General features: G+C 42.3%; 1 protein-coding gene across 2 annotated transcripts; it reads right to left on the bottom strand.

Moving 5' to 3' along the window:
* Positions 1–1,008: 1,008 nt before the first annotated feature.
* Positions 1,009–12,133, bottom strand: mtpn (myotrophin). Of its 2 annotated transcripts, XM_034526138.1 has the most exons (5): positions 11,743–12,121; positions 9,721–9,834; positions 8,575–8,658; positions 2,250–2,366; positions 1,009–1,295 (listed from the first exon to the last, which is right to left on the bottom strand). In XM_034526138.1, the coding sequence occupies exons 1-4, from the start codon at positions 11,806–11,808 to the stop codon at positions 2,280–2,282; spliced, it is 351 nt and encodes a 116-aa protein (XP_034382029.1). In that variant the 5' UTR covers positions 11,809–12,121; the 3' UTR covers positions 1,009–1,295; positions 2,250–2,279. The 2 variants fall into 2 exon arrangements, with proteins under 2 accessions (XP_034382029.1, XP_034382028.1); XM_034526137.1 differs by having other exon boundaries at positions 1,009–2,366; positions 11,743–12,133.
* Positions 12,134–12,453: the final 320 nt, after the last annotated feature.

The raw sequence follows: 12,453 nt of genomic DNA on the forward strand, positions 1-12,453 counted from the left end.
AAAACCTTTTTTACTTACTGGTAATGGATGAGTACTATGTATCGGTTGATCTGCAAGTTTAGGTATCAACATCAGTAAGGGAAATATTGAGGTATTGAAACATAATTGGAAGGACAAATGAGCAGATCTTGGGGCGAGGCATCCTGGGAAATTCATGGATCTCAGTTCCCGGTATTCAACTCAACATCCCATTAATCTAAAAATGTAATAAAGAGTACTTGATCTCATCTGGTAGGGCGTTGGGCGGTTTGTTGGACACAAAATTAATGTTGGCAACCACGAGTCTACACCACGACAAATATTAGGTGATGATTGATTGTCGATGTGCTCGATTGTTTTATTTATGTGGTTACTGGATGTTCCATCTGGGGAACTACACCTCAATCTACAGGTCTGACCTCGTCACAACGTCGCTGTTCTTCTTGGAACAATGAAGTCCAACACTCGGTTGAGAAAATGATAATCAATGTCACTGAATTGTGTTCATGATTTTTTTTTTGACACTCTACCACTACTTTCATCACGAGCCACGAGTTTTAATATGCGATGCAGCGGTCACACAAAATGTACCGCTGAAAGGAACACAATATTTGGGATGATTGCGAGACTCTTCTGTGGATAGTGGTGCATTTTCTGTATTAGAATTAACTTTCCAATAATAATAATAATAATAATAAAAATAATATGGAGCCAGACATATCTAGTGGGAGTCATAATGGAACAACCCGTTACTCGTCCCATTCTACAGGACTGGAAAAACACATGGACTGAGTGGCAGTTCCATTTGTTCAAGGTGGAGTATTGTCAACTGTCAAATAACTGCAGCGTAATATTTTCCAATATGATGCTTTGTTTTCTCTCTCCCCAATCTAATTTATTTCCCAGTTAAGCCGTGAAACATTCCGGAAGCTTTTTTTTACGCCCTGCCAGCCGTTACGATTCCTTCGTCAAATAAAGTCCAGGTGTCAGAATGTTTTATAGATATTTTTTATTTCTGTTTTTACAGACTTTTTGTCACAACAAAGTCAGCAAGAGCATCTTTTTTTTTCTTTTTCTTTCTTTTTTGTCCATTACATAGTAGTAATTCATTTTTTAAAGCAACCAAGTGAGGACCAGCGACCATTTCTTAGCAGAAAAGCAGAGGCAGTTTTGACATGCAGCAAAACAGGCGGGGCTTCTAACCAAATCCAAGGCAAGGGGAACGCTAACAGCCCCCACCATCCAGTTCCAACTCTACCCCCATGTACGCACCCTGCAGAGCCCCCAGAGCCCATCAATTACTAGACACAGAGAATCTGCAAAAAAAAAAAGAAGGAATTATCGCTCTGAAATCTCACTCCAGGGATGACAAAATTAACAAATTTCTAGAATTCCTTATTCTATTTTGTGCTGTTAATGTTGCTTTACAAAAAAGAAAAAAATGAGGGGTTCAGTGACAGATTTAAAAAAATTGCAACATTCAAGTCTTTCTAGTTAACCAGCATGGTGATTCGTCAAGGAACACAGAATATAGTTTATGCATTACCAACACGTGGAACACTGTTTGATATGTAAGTGATATGCCAAGTAGAAAAGGAAAATTTGACCCCAGGACCCCTCTCAACCAATGTTTTCAAAATTTAAATATTGGAGCAGAGGAACAGTTTGATCTATTAAAAAAATAAATCAAGGTGGAGGAAGAGGCCACAAATAATGAAAGGTAAATATTATTCAACTTTACAACCTTTCTTTTTCAATCGATCTAGTATAGTACAGTGCAATTACTGTTTGTTTCATGATATTAAGTCCTGGCCATACAATACTTATAGTGAAGTGAGGAAAAATGTTAATGTTAACACACTATTGATTTATTACCATTTGATTTCCAAGAGAACTGCAAACGAGGTGCGTGTTTAAGTTCTAAGCTTTGCGTTTACGTTACAGAATGTGATTTATAGTCAGAGCAGTGATTTAGGATCCAGATGCAAGAACACTCCCCCAGCGTTTGGTCCCTAAGGGAGACATAATTGACAAGTTCTGCTGTTGAATGGCTACAAACAGAGGCCAGAACAAGAGAAAATCCTACCTCAAAAAACTTGGGGGGTGGGAAAGGAAAATAAACAAGGTAAAAGGAAAATCCCCAGACGGACACATGACCCTCCAACAAACAGACAAAAGCAGTGCTGAGACAGATGTTGATCGGGGTAAGAGGGGCGAGTCCATCTTCTGTCAGGGGACCACTGCATCCATCTGTCTGTCCGTTCACCCACCTGTCCAGCCACCTCCCACACTGTGGGGTCTCACTTGAGCAGAGCCTTTATGGCATCGTCCTCGGCAGCTTCAAAGGCAGTGATGCCGTCCGGTCCTTTTTGGTCTTTGTCAGCTCCCTGTGGAGGAGAGGGGACATGAATATTAAATATGCTAAGTAGGTGCATTAAGTCCCCCTCACAGTGTGATGCCGAATCCAATTCATTGAGTAGGGGGTTAAGGTGAGGAGCAGAGACCTCAATCTATAGCTTCTTGATTAATAAAGCGTCCTCTGCCCATTAGCAAACCCCTTACCCGTCAACTTAGAAAAGCAGACACCTTGAACACATTTCCCTTCTTCACAAAGACAGATGAAAGAAACCTTCAAGGAGAGAATGAGTGATGGTAGCTCGAAGAACAGAGGGCAGTCGGGACTTTTGGCTCTGTATGGCCCAGATATTACATTTAGACCCTGGTCAACACACATGCAATGTTCTTGAGCTCCTGGGGAGGAACGGGGCTATATTTGGGTGGTCAACAATGTGCCATAGAGAGCCTGCAATGCTTATCAGTAGAGGGTGGCATCTACAATCTTTCCTACAATTGTCTCGTCTCTGGCCACATGCCCTTATATGTTAACACAACATTAATGGTGAAACTTGTCACTTTTACTTCCCTCTAAATCTGTCACTTAGTCAGTCTGTCTTTATTCAAACAGCACAAGTAGAATAAAGCCACAGAGACGCATTCATTTAAGCTCTGAGGTATAACAGAAAGTAAAAGAGCTGCGAGTGGACATAATCTTTCAGATTACTAATGGGCAAAAAACCGTAAGTTAAATTATTTTATTTTTTAAAAGGGCGAATGAGACAGGCAACGTATTGAATGCCCATGTAGTGACAAAGGATTTAATGGGCAACGGAGGAGTGGAGGGGCATGTGGTGGAGAGACGTCCCTTTGTGTGGCCTGCCAACTTTAGCCTCTTAGCAAAGGGCTTACAGCGCCAAGGCAGAGAGAGTCTATTGTTGCGTGGAGAAGCAGGGCATCAAAAACAATGCGACCCAGTTCAAGTGCCCGGTTGTCTGGGTGCAAATTCCATGGCAGAGGAGCACCGGAGCGCATCCCGAGCAGGAGAGCTTTACCAGGGCTGAGCGGGTAACCCGTCAGATTTGCACCCCAAATTGGGAAGGAGACGAAAGACAAAAGTAAGAGAGACGGTCTCGTAAATCCACAACAAGCTTCACACTTCTGGGTCGCGGGGGCACCTGTCAACACGGATGTTACGTTAAAGCCCGGTTGTGTAACAGTCGAACTACGGAAACTGGTGAGACGGAGGTTTTCAACAACCAAAAACAGCAGTTTAAACAAAAAGGACATTTTACAGGGTCATACTTGCATATGGGATCCTGTAAAGGAGAAGTTTGACATTATGGATTGGCCACACGGTTATGGTTGATTATTATTGATACCCCCCTTACAGCTGTATAATAAATGTTAAGGCCTCTAAGGCGCCAGCTAACAACTGGCACAAAGACTTAGCTTAGCAAAAAGACTGGAAACGGGGCAACAGCTAGCCTGGCTCAGTACAAAGGTAATGACATCTGACTACCAGCACCACTACAGCCGACTAGTTAACACGACATATCTCTGATATGTAAAAACTACAAATTGTTTGTTTTTTTGCCGGGTGCCTGGATATTTCTTGGTCAATACCTTCAACTTCCTGGAGTTTAAACTGTTTACTCATGTAGGTCTTCTTGTTTGATGGTTTTAATGTCCAGGTTTCAAAAAGAAAGTTACATCTTCCTCATATTTAATCTCAGAGGGTTCCCTCAGTGTAATTCATCTTAAAAAAAAAGAAAGATCTCAAAATGAGTATTCCCTTCTGGACTCTCATATCTCCCGAAACAGTATTCTAGAGGGTCTGCCACAGATTGATACCCACTACGAGTATTTATGGTGCTCCTCCTGTTGCCTCTGAGGATACACCATGCAACCCCCAATGGACATCCAGCTCAGTGGCATACACCTGACACCACTTACATTAATGAGCCGTCCCCAACTGGATTACTTCCTCATGAACACCTCACTGTCCAAACATCCAGTCAAGGAGAAGCTAGTGGCGAAGTGACACACGGCCATAATGATTAAGAATAGCATTGCAGTCAAACTGAGACGCATCACCACCCTGCACTATGGAGCCATGCAAAGCAGCACCGGGTCAGTAACCTAATGCCACTGACCTGCTAAAGTGTCCATTAAGTTTTCATTATGCCATTAGTGAATGGAATTGAAACGCCGCCCATGCAGAAGTCTTCAAATATAAAAGGCCAGCCTGAGCATCGCTCAAAACTCCTTTGAAATGCAATGCTGATTTCAGACCATTGACCTGCTGGCAGCAGTCAAACATTACCGATCTGTAAAAGTACAAATTTATGAGACCCTGCGAAAAAAGAAAGATGCAAGGTCAATATCTGTATTGAGCTGTGCCAGCTCGGCTCCACTTCAAATGAATGAATTTCATGTGGGTTGGGGAGCTGCATCAAATCTTAGTCAACATTTTAAAAAGGCTTTTCATTGTTTAAAAATTTATATAAAATCATATGAAGATTCAAAGTGGCAACTAAGCTTTTTTTTCTCTCTTTCAAAACAGTTTCTCAATGAATCGCTGAATTGTCCAAACAAATATATATAAAAAGACAAAAGCCCATCATTCCTGGAGCCAAAGGTGACAAACGAATGTCTTGTTTTGTCTGACCAATAATCAAAATGATAGTCAATTCACAATCATGTTAAGATAGAGAAAAGCAGCATTCACAGTTGATAAACTGGAACCAGGGAACTTGGGGCATTTTTGCCTGAAAAATTACTTTAACAATTAAATGATTGCTAATGAGTTTTGTCGACTTATCATTGCAGCTTTATTGAGGACATGTACCCCCTTCCGAGACAAAACTAGAGTTACCGCCTCACGTTGTGTTTCAGTTCACATCCATGTCTGTCCAAAATGTCAATACGTCATTATTTTTTTCATTTTTTTAATTTGTGTGAAATAATAGTAATTAGCATTATTTATCATAATTAGCGCATTCATTCTTGAATTATGGATTGAAAGTTCACTGACCTTTGACACACTAAAGGTTTTACAGATTAATTTGCGCCACATTTGAAGAAAACCCTTCCAGGTGACCGGAGATAATCATGCAACACAAAAAGAAAACCGGGTTACGTACACAGTTACGTGTCGCAAAGCCCATTGGAAGATGGTGCCTACTAGCCTGTTTCACTTTTAAGTTCTTACTTATAGACTACTGTGAGAAATAAATGGCCAATCCTCCTTTGTAATGAGGACACACAATAAAAAAGGACCATTTATAGGGTCAGGTTTAAAAGCCAAGGCAACAACAGGACCGTTCCTATTGTTGCCTTGGCTTTTAAAATACTAAATAATACGGCATTTCTTCCTAGTCATGGGTCATGTACAGAGTTCCTCAGAGAATAAAAAAAAAAAGGTGTGTGTGTATTCATGTGTGCATGCCCTTTCACTGTTGAATCCAAATTAACTGACTGGCCTCTGCCGGCTGTAGTCAGCACTCTCGCCAGATCTTACGGCTGGGTCACCTATTGGGGTTGAAATGGCCTCTCATAATTCATTGCCAACAAGAGCACAGTACGCAGTCAGGAGTCAGCTCCCATGATGCAACAGGGAACCAAGCCACTTTGTTAAAAACACGAGACAGTCTGACAGTTGAATGGTCACAATTCAGTATTCTCAGTTGGTATCCACTTGTGAAGTGGTGGCTGTTGTGCGACAGGTGCTGCCGGACAGATCAGTCGATTGGGGGGCTTAGGGACAATCTATTCATCGCGTGTTAAGACACATGGCAAGTTTTTACAGCTGCCAGGGTTAGGTGTATTGAAATCTGGTCCCTGTGGTGACCGGCGACCTTTTGCCAGCTCTGTTTTAAATCCTTGTTGGTGCTTAGTGGAGACGAGCAAACCTCTGGGTTCGATAATATCCTCGCCTTCCACCGTAATCCCTGTTCCGATGAGCTATGGCTGCCCATCTCGTCTCGTATCATACCACAGACAAAGGCTGTTCTTTAAAAAATAAAATAAAATGGTCCAGCCGAGGGGCTTTAAATTCCAATGCAGGGGTGGCGATTGCTTAGCTTTTGGCTTTGAGGAGGATGTACCGCAGATGTGGATGTGCGACTAGTAGCAGGGGAAATAAAAAGGAAAATGACTGCAATAATGAAGACGTTCATAAAAAGGTAACAATATGCTGGTTTTAATTTCAAACGCTATCTGTGCGACGTGGAGGTGATCCGTGACAGAAAAAGTGTCATCCAGCAGACGTCTTGGATCTAAACTACAGACCTACAGTACCTCCATGATATGGCTTTGTAAAATATATCACAACAACAAAAAAACATTCTACCGTCATGTTGTCACAATAACACTTAATGCAGCTCACAGACCACAGGTCTGTGTCGAGTAGGAGTTCAAGACAGATCAATGGCCCAACAAATACTTACCAGTGTCACGCTAGCAACTTTATAGAGAAAAAATAAACGTACAGAGTAGTAAACTGCTATTTTCTTCCTGTTGGCATTGGCTGCTACTTTCAGTTTAACTTGGAAGCCAACAGCACTACTGGCCAGCTGACTGCAGTAGCCAGCTGCCGGCCAGCTGCTGGCCGATTGCTTGCAAGACTCTGGCTTGTTGATGCGAGAGCCGGGGATTGCGACTGGTTGATGAAACTGAGGGATTAATACATCCGATGCCAACAGGAATAAGTGAGCAGTGGAGTACCCCGTAAATGTCTCTCTAGCTGAACACCAGAGTTTCCCATACATAGTTACCGCTTCCTCCCCCCCCAAAATGTATGCTTCAAAGTGCATTTGAAACCGAGAGCTGATTGAAAAATCTGCCTGAATACTGCGTATGTGATTGTATTGAGTGCAAAAAAAAAAAAAAGGCTTCCCCATTCGGTGATGTGACTTAGCTCGTGAAGGCCCCTCTTCCCATTACTTTTGTTAAGCCAAGATGATGCCACCGTGAAACAACTCTGTGGTGGAGCTTTCATTTACCTTGCCTCATTTAGCCTGGCTGGGAACAGACAGCTGCTCACTCTCCCTCTGCCTCAGAATATCTAGAACATCACCACACACATATTGGTTTGCAGCAGACTTGGACTGTAAACGCATGCGAGCCATCCACATGGCATCATGCAGGCGTTGTAGGCTCCTCTCTCATAGTGGTGCTGAACTTGTGACAGTCACTGAAGTTCCCAGCAATAGACAGAAAATAGAAATGGAAAAGCTCTCCCATGCCCATTGAGGTACACGTTTTTTGCATCACTGCACTTTTGCAGAGGAACATGTGACCAATGTGCTCATCTTCCACTCAAGGCTTGTGTGTGATCTGGGCCATGCTACAGATATAAAGAGAACAATGACATCAAATCAGGAAGTTGTCAGTTACACCTCTCGGAAGTTGTCAGTTACACTGATCTGCTTTATTCTAAAGAGACTCCAGTGTTTATTGACAGAGGTGCACCAGAGACAAACAACTGAAGGAGGTAGAGAGAGCTTGATAGACGATTTGTGGACCTCATTTGTGTGGCCTCCACTGTCCACCGGGGAATCAATCCCATTAGTCTGGCTCATTTGGGCCGTAGGGAATCAGAGCTCCAGGCTAGATGAGTGGAAGATCAGTCATTTCTATGTATATGAATGCTGTGCAGGTACTTGTGAGTGGAACATTCAGGTAAGATGTACAAGAGGCATTTGGCTTTCCAAAAGAAAAAAAACTCCTCCATTAAAAAGAGGCTTTTCATTTGACTGATGGAGCTTCACAAGGCTGTTTTTTTTTCTACCACCGACGTTTGTACATTCGTTGTGGTATGCTTGTCGTTTGGTTGCATTTCTGCAGCGTATGACTCAGTATTGTCTCTCCCCTCACAGCTGTGACAACTCTGGGCACGTGCCCACATCCATCCGACTGAGGTTGCATTTAAAATAGTTCCAGAGGTAAACAAATGAGGGAGGTTGAGGGCTAAAGTATGGGGCAAAGGGCCGCACACCTCTGAATGCAACCGCTTAAAAACGCGGTTGCACACAAAACAAGTGAACGGCAGCAAAACCGTGTGATGCTCTGTGAACATTCCAGTGCAGCCTCCACAGGACTGTGTTAAAGGGCCTTTTGTCCAATGAGCTACCTCATCAGCAATCGTCGCTCATGTTGAGCCTCGGACACATCAACATGCACCGAGGGGGCGAAGGACACCAGGGCTCTTCTGTGAGCAGATGCATGATTTGAGCGTTATCAAATAAAAGTACCAACCTTTTCTAGCAGGACCTTGACACAGGAAGTGTGACCCTCAAAACAGGCAGAGATCAGTGGAGTGAGCCCGTGTTTGTCTGGAGCCTGTTGTGGGTGGAGCAAGTGGGAAAGGCATGAGTGGAAGGCAGAAGACACATTTTCTTTGAGAAAAGCTAAGCACAATTTCAAACCTCATACGCAAGGGCACATCTATCTTTTATTCAAATATAACGAAGAGAAAGAACTCCTGTGAGAGAGGTTTTACTTCTCCCTTATCATAGCCAGAAATGGAAAGGAGCACACTGCACTTCAACGCTATATTTATCTCAAATGTTTCAGAAGCTGAGCTGGTTTTCAAGAGAAATAGAGAAATGCTAAAACATATATTAGGGCTTGGGGAAGCAAAGAAGACTTTCTGTTGGTGCAACTTTAAATCCTTGTCTCTTCAAAGGCCGGACTAGTGGATGTTATGGCGTTGAGCTGTTGTATTCAATCTCAGGCAAGGGGTGAAATGCACCAAGCTAATGTGGGTGCCTTGACCATCAGGCAGCACCTTAGATACTCTACCGTACAGAACACTATTGATCTACAAATAAAAGACCATCTAGGCTTTGTAAATTGTTCTGTAAATGATTTATCCCAATTTGTTTCCCACTCACACAGCTTTGTTTCCTTCCATGGCTCAAAGTGTACTAGAGTTTCATGCTGCTTATACAATTCTACTAGTTACTGAACACGCATATGAGACATTTAGAAATAGCTGCAAATTACAAAAGAGCTCCATCCAAATTACAGATGTCAATACTGTTAGATGGGTAAGTGCCTTTTAAGTGGATTCTGATCAATCTACTACAACAACAACACCAGAAGAGACTATCGCAACTCACGGGGCCTATCAGGTTAAATGTGAAGTCTGGAAAGCCTAGACAATTGTTGAATAAGAAAATGGACAATAGCTGAAATAGCATATAATAAACTGGTTTTAATAGACTGCTGTAAGCCTATTGTTAAACTACTTGGTTTGGCATGAGCATTATCATGTTGTTTGAACTCGACTATGAAGGGAAGCAGACATTGAAACTGTTATTTTTTTGTGGGCTTTCCAACCCTGTACAGTATGGAAATGAAGGCAAAAAATAATGTGATGGTGGTTGTTGTGGCTCTTACATTCATATCGGCTCCCTTAGAAATTAGGTACTTCACCACATCCGTTTGACCAAAGTCTGCAGCATAGTGAAGAGGCTTCCTCCCACCTTCCAGGGTCCGGTTTACATCTTCAGCCTGGAAAAAAGAAAGACACATTAACAGGGCAGGCACAAGCCAACAATATGCATCGTAGGGGGATCAGAGGACCCCATTCACTCACTGTTGATACAAACTTGCACTGAAATTCAAAGACAAACAACAACATGCACCATCCTTTGCCCTTCACTTCCCTGCTGTGATGCTATTAGACCTTGTCAGCCTTGGAGCAAAGAGAAAAAAAATATACAGTTCTTCGTTCCCTTAACCGCAGCTTAGTGTGCGCGCCAGGTGGTCGTCCCAAAAAATAATAAATACAAAAAAAATCTTTCAAACTCTAGTGGGGAAAATATGAGTGATTGGATCACTGAATCCGCAGGAGAAGGGCGTTGAAATGGATTATACTGTGTGGCTTAGAGTGGCTTTAAAAACTGTATACCATCTGTGAACACTGGTCACTTACAGAATCCATTGCAACTAACCAAATTAAAACAGAGCAGAGCCTACAGGCGATAAGTGGTGAGACATTCAAGAGACTCATTTTGGGCATCCAAACAGACTATTGATTGAATAGTCCAATGACAAAATCACAGAATTACAGTCTCTGTTTAGATACCATCTTCATGTGAAATTAAACTTAACCAAGAACGTACACTTTGCACGGGCACAATTAAAAAGTTGTTTATTTTTACATCTACAGCATTAAGGACTGGGCGATATGTTGAAAGTCTTCTTACCCCAATATAGCTAATTCCATATCTAGTCATCAATATAGCTAATTCCATATCTAGTCATCAATATAGCTAATTCCATATCTAGTCATCAATATATATATACAAATAATAATGTAGCATGTTTTCTAGCAATTCAATACACACAGTCTATGAAACGACATATGTAGCCTATGTTTCAATAATTTATGATGCAGAAACATTTAACTATCCTATGTGCAAGTAAAATACTGTTTTTTCATTCAACTATAACCTAACATCAAATCAACGTTCACAACAACCTAATGTAGGACTGTTTGTGGAAGCAAAAATGGCCTCCTCCAGCAGAGGAAAGGTTTTAATTTTTCCAACAAAAGCAGAAGACACGTTCAGTGTGGCCTAACAGACACTTATCAGCAATGACGTTGACACCAGTGTCTTTCAAAACACGACGACGTTGGCTGGCGTGGAGGGTGCCGCCGGATTTGCTGTAGCCGAGCTAACGGACACCCCCGCCCACCAACGCTAGCCACAGGCCCGTGTTGGTGGTTCCCTCGATAGCAAATAGCTCACTTATCCCACAGCGCCCGTCTACCGACAACAATACGCATTGTCCACAAAAAAAAACCGCATGCGTTGTCAACAACTATTGTCGTTGCTGCAGCTGCACGTACATCACGGTGGCAGGTTAACGCCAGCTGTATCGCCTACAACGTGCAGCTGATGTTGTTGTTGGTGCGCTTACCAACAGGTTGCCTTCCCTTCCTCTTCCCTCCGCGGAAAGTGGCAACGATGACGTTTTTGCACGCCGAACTAAACATCCAACCCCAACAAGTGCAATGTTAATAACTAACTCACGTTACACGGCTTGAGTCGAAACACTGACCCACTATTGTCTGACGTTATCATCACCATCAAGTAAGTTAGCGCTCGTGTCTTGCTAACTATGCTAACTTGACATTAAGACTTACACTCACAGCAGTGAGTGTTTTGAAACCAACAAAAGCTCGGTTGAAGCTCCATAAACGGCAAATAACGCCACGGACATTACGAGCTTGCGTTAGTTAGATTACCTTAACTTAACATGACCCCCAACTACAGCTAACTTTAGCTTGCTAGCAAGCTAGCTAGCCGTCTGCTAACTCACGCTAGTTACATTCGCTAAACAACCACTTGTCAGATAACCGTTATACACGACTTACTAAGGGGGGAAACAGTCAAATCACAGCCGTCTTACCGTTACCAGTTTGGCTACCACCTCATCCAGATCCCCGGTCTTCAATGCCCACATCAGATCTCCCATCTTCCTGTGTTTGCTCCTTCCCCGCTGCAGGCAGTTGTCAAGTTAAATGCTAGTGCGTTAAAAGTTAGCTAAGCTACAGCTGAAAAAAAACTCTCTTCCTGTCGTCGCGGGGAGGTCGGTCGCAGAACTCGACTGAATAAAAAATGTCGTTTTAATACCTAAGGAAGCAATTTGTGTTGGATTTGGCGTGACCCGCCGAGGAATGGCAGGTAAAAATAAGCTCAAAAGAAGTTCTGAAAGGCAAAGTAGCCGAGAGGGATCCGCCTTTCTGCATGCCAAAAGTGTTTCCGATGCAGTTACCCGGAAGTGATGTAATCTTTATGTTGCACTATACGGTCCATGCAGGTGCTACAGTTGGAAGGATGAACACTGAATTCTTTGAATATTACATCGTAACAGTTAAAAAGGATACAAAATATAGTTGAAAGGATTAAAACAAATATTATTAATTCTTTTTTTTTTACAAAAAAATTACATTATTTAATATATTCCTTGCATACACTTAGTGATTACTATATATTGTTCCATCCTTAAAACATAAGAAGTTGATGTTGTGCTTTTATATTTCATGGCCAAAGCCCATAGCAATGATAAAGCCCTTCATATTATCATCACATCAGTCCTGCAGTTCTGCTCTTCAGTCCA

This window comes from Cyclopterus lumpus, chromosome 23 (genome assembly GCF_009769545.1).
Source record: "Cyclopterus lumpus isolate fCycLum1 chromosome 23, fCycLum1.pri, whole genome shotgun sequence".
In the NCBI taxonomy this organism is placed as follows: Eukaryota; Metazoa; Chordata; class Actinopteri; order Perciformes; family Cyclopteridae; genus Cyclopterus; species Cyclopterus lumpus.

Coding starts and splice junctions, on each gene's coding strand:
- mtpn (XM_034526137.1), bottom strand. CDS start 11,808: ATGGGAGATCTGATGTGGGCATTGAAGACCGGGGATCTGGATGAGGTG. Junction 9,835..11,742: donor TGGTAGCCAAACTGGTAACG/GTAAGACGGCTG, acceptor TCTTTTTTCCAG/GCTGAAGATGTAAACCGGAC. Junction 8,659..9,720: donor CTAAGGGAGCCGATATGAAT/GTAAGAGCCACA, acceptor CACCCACAACAG/GCTCCAGACAAACACGGGCT.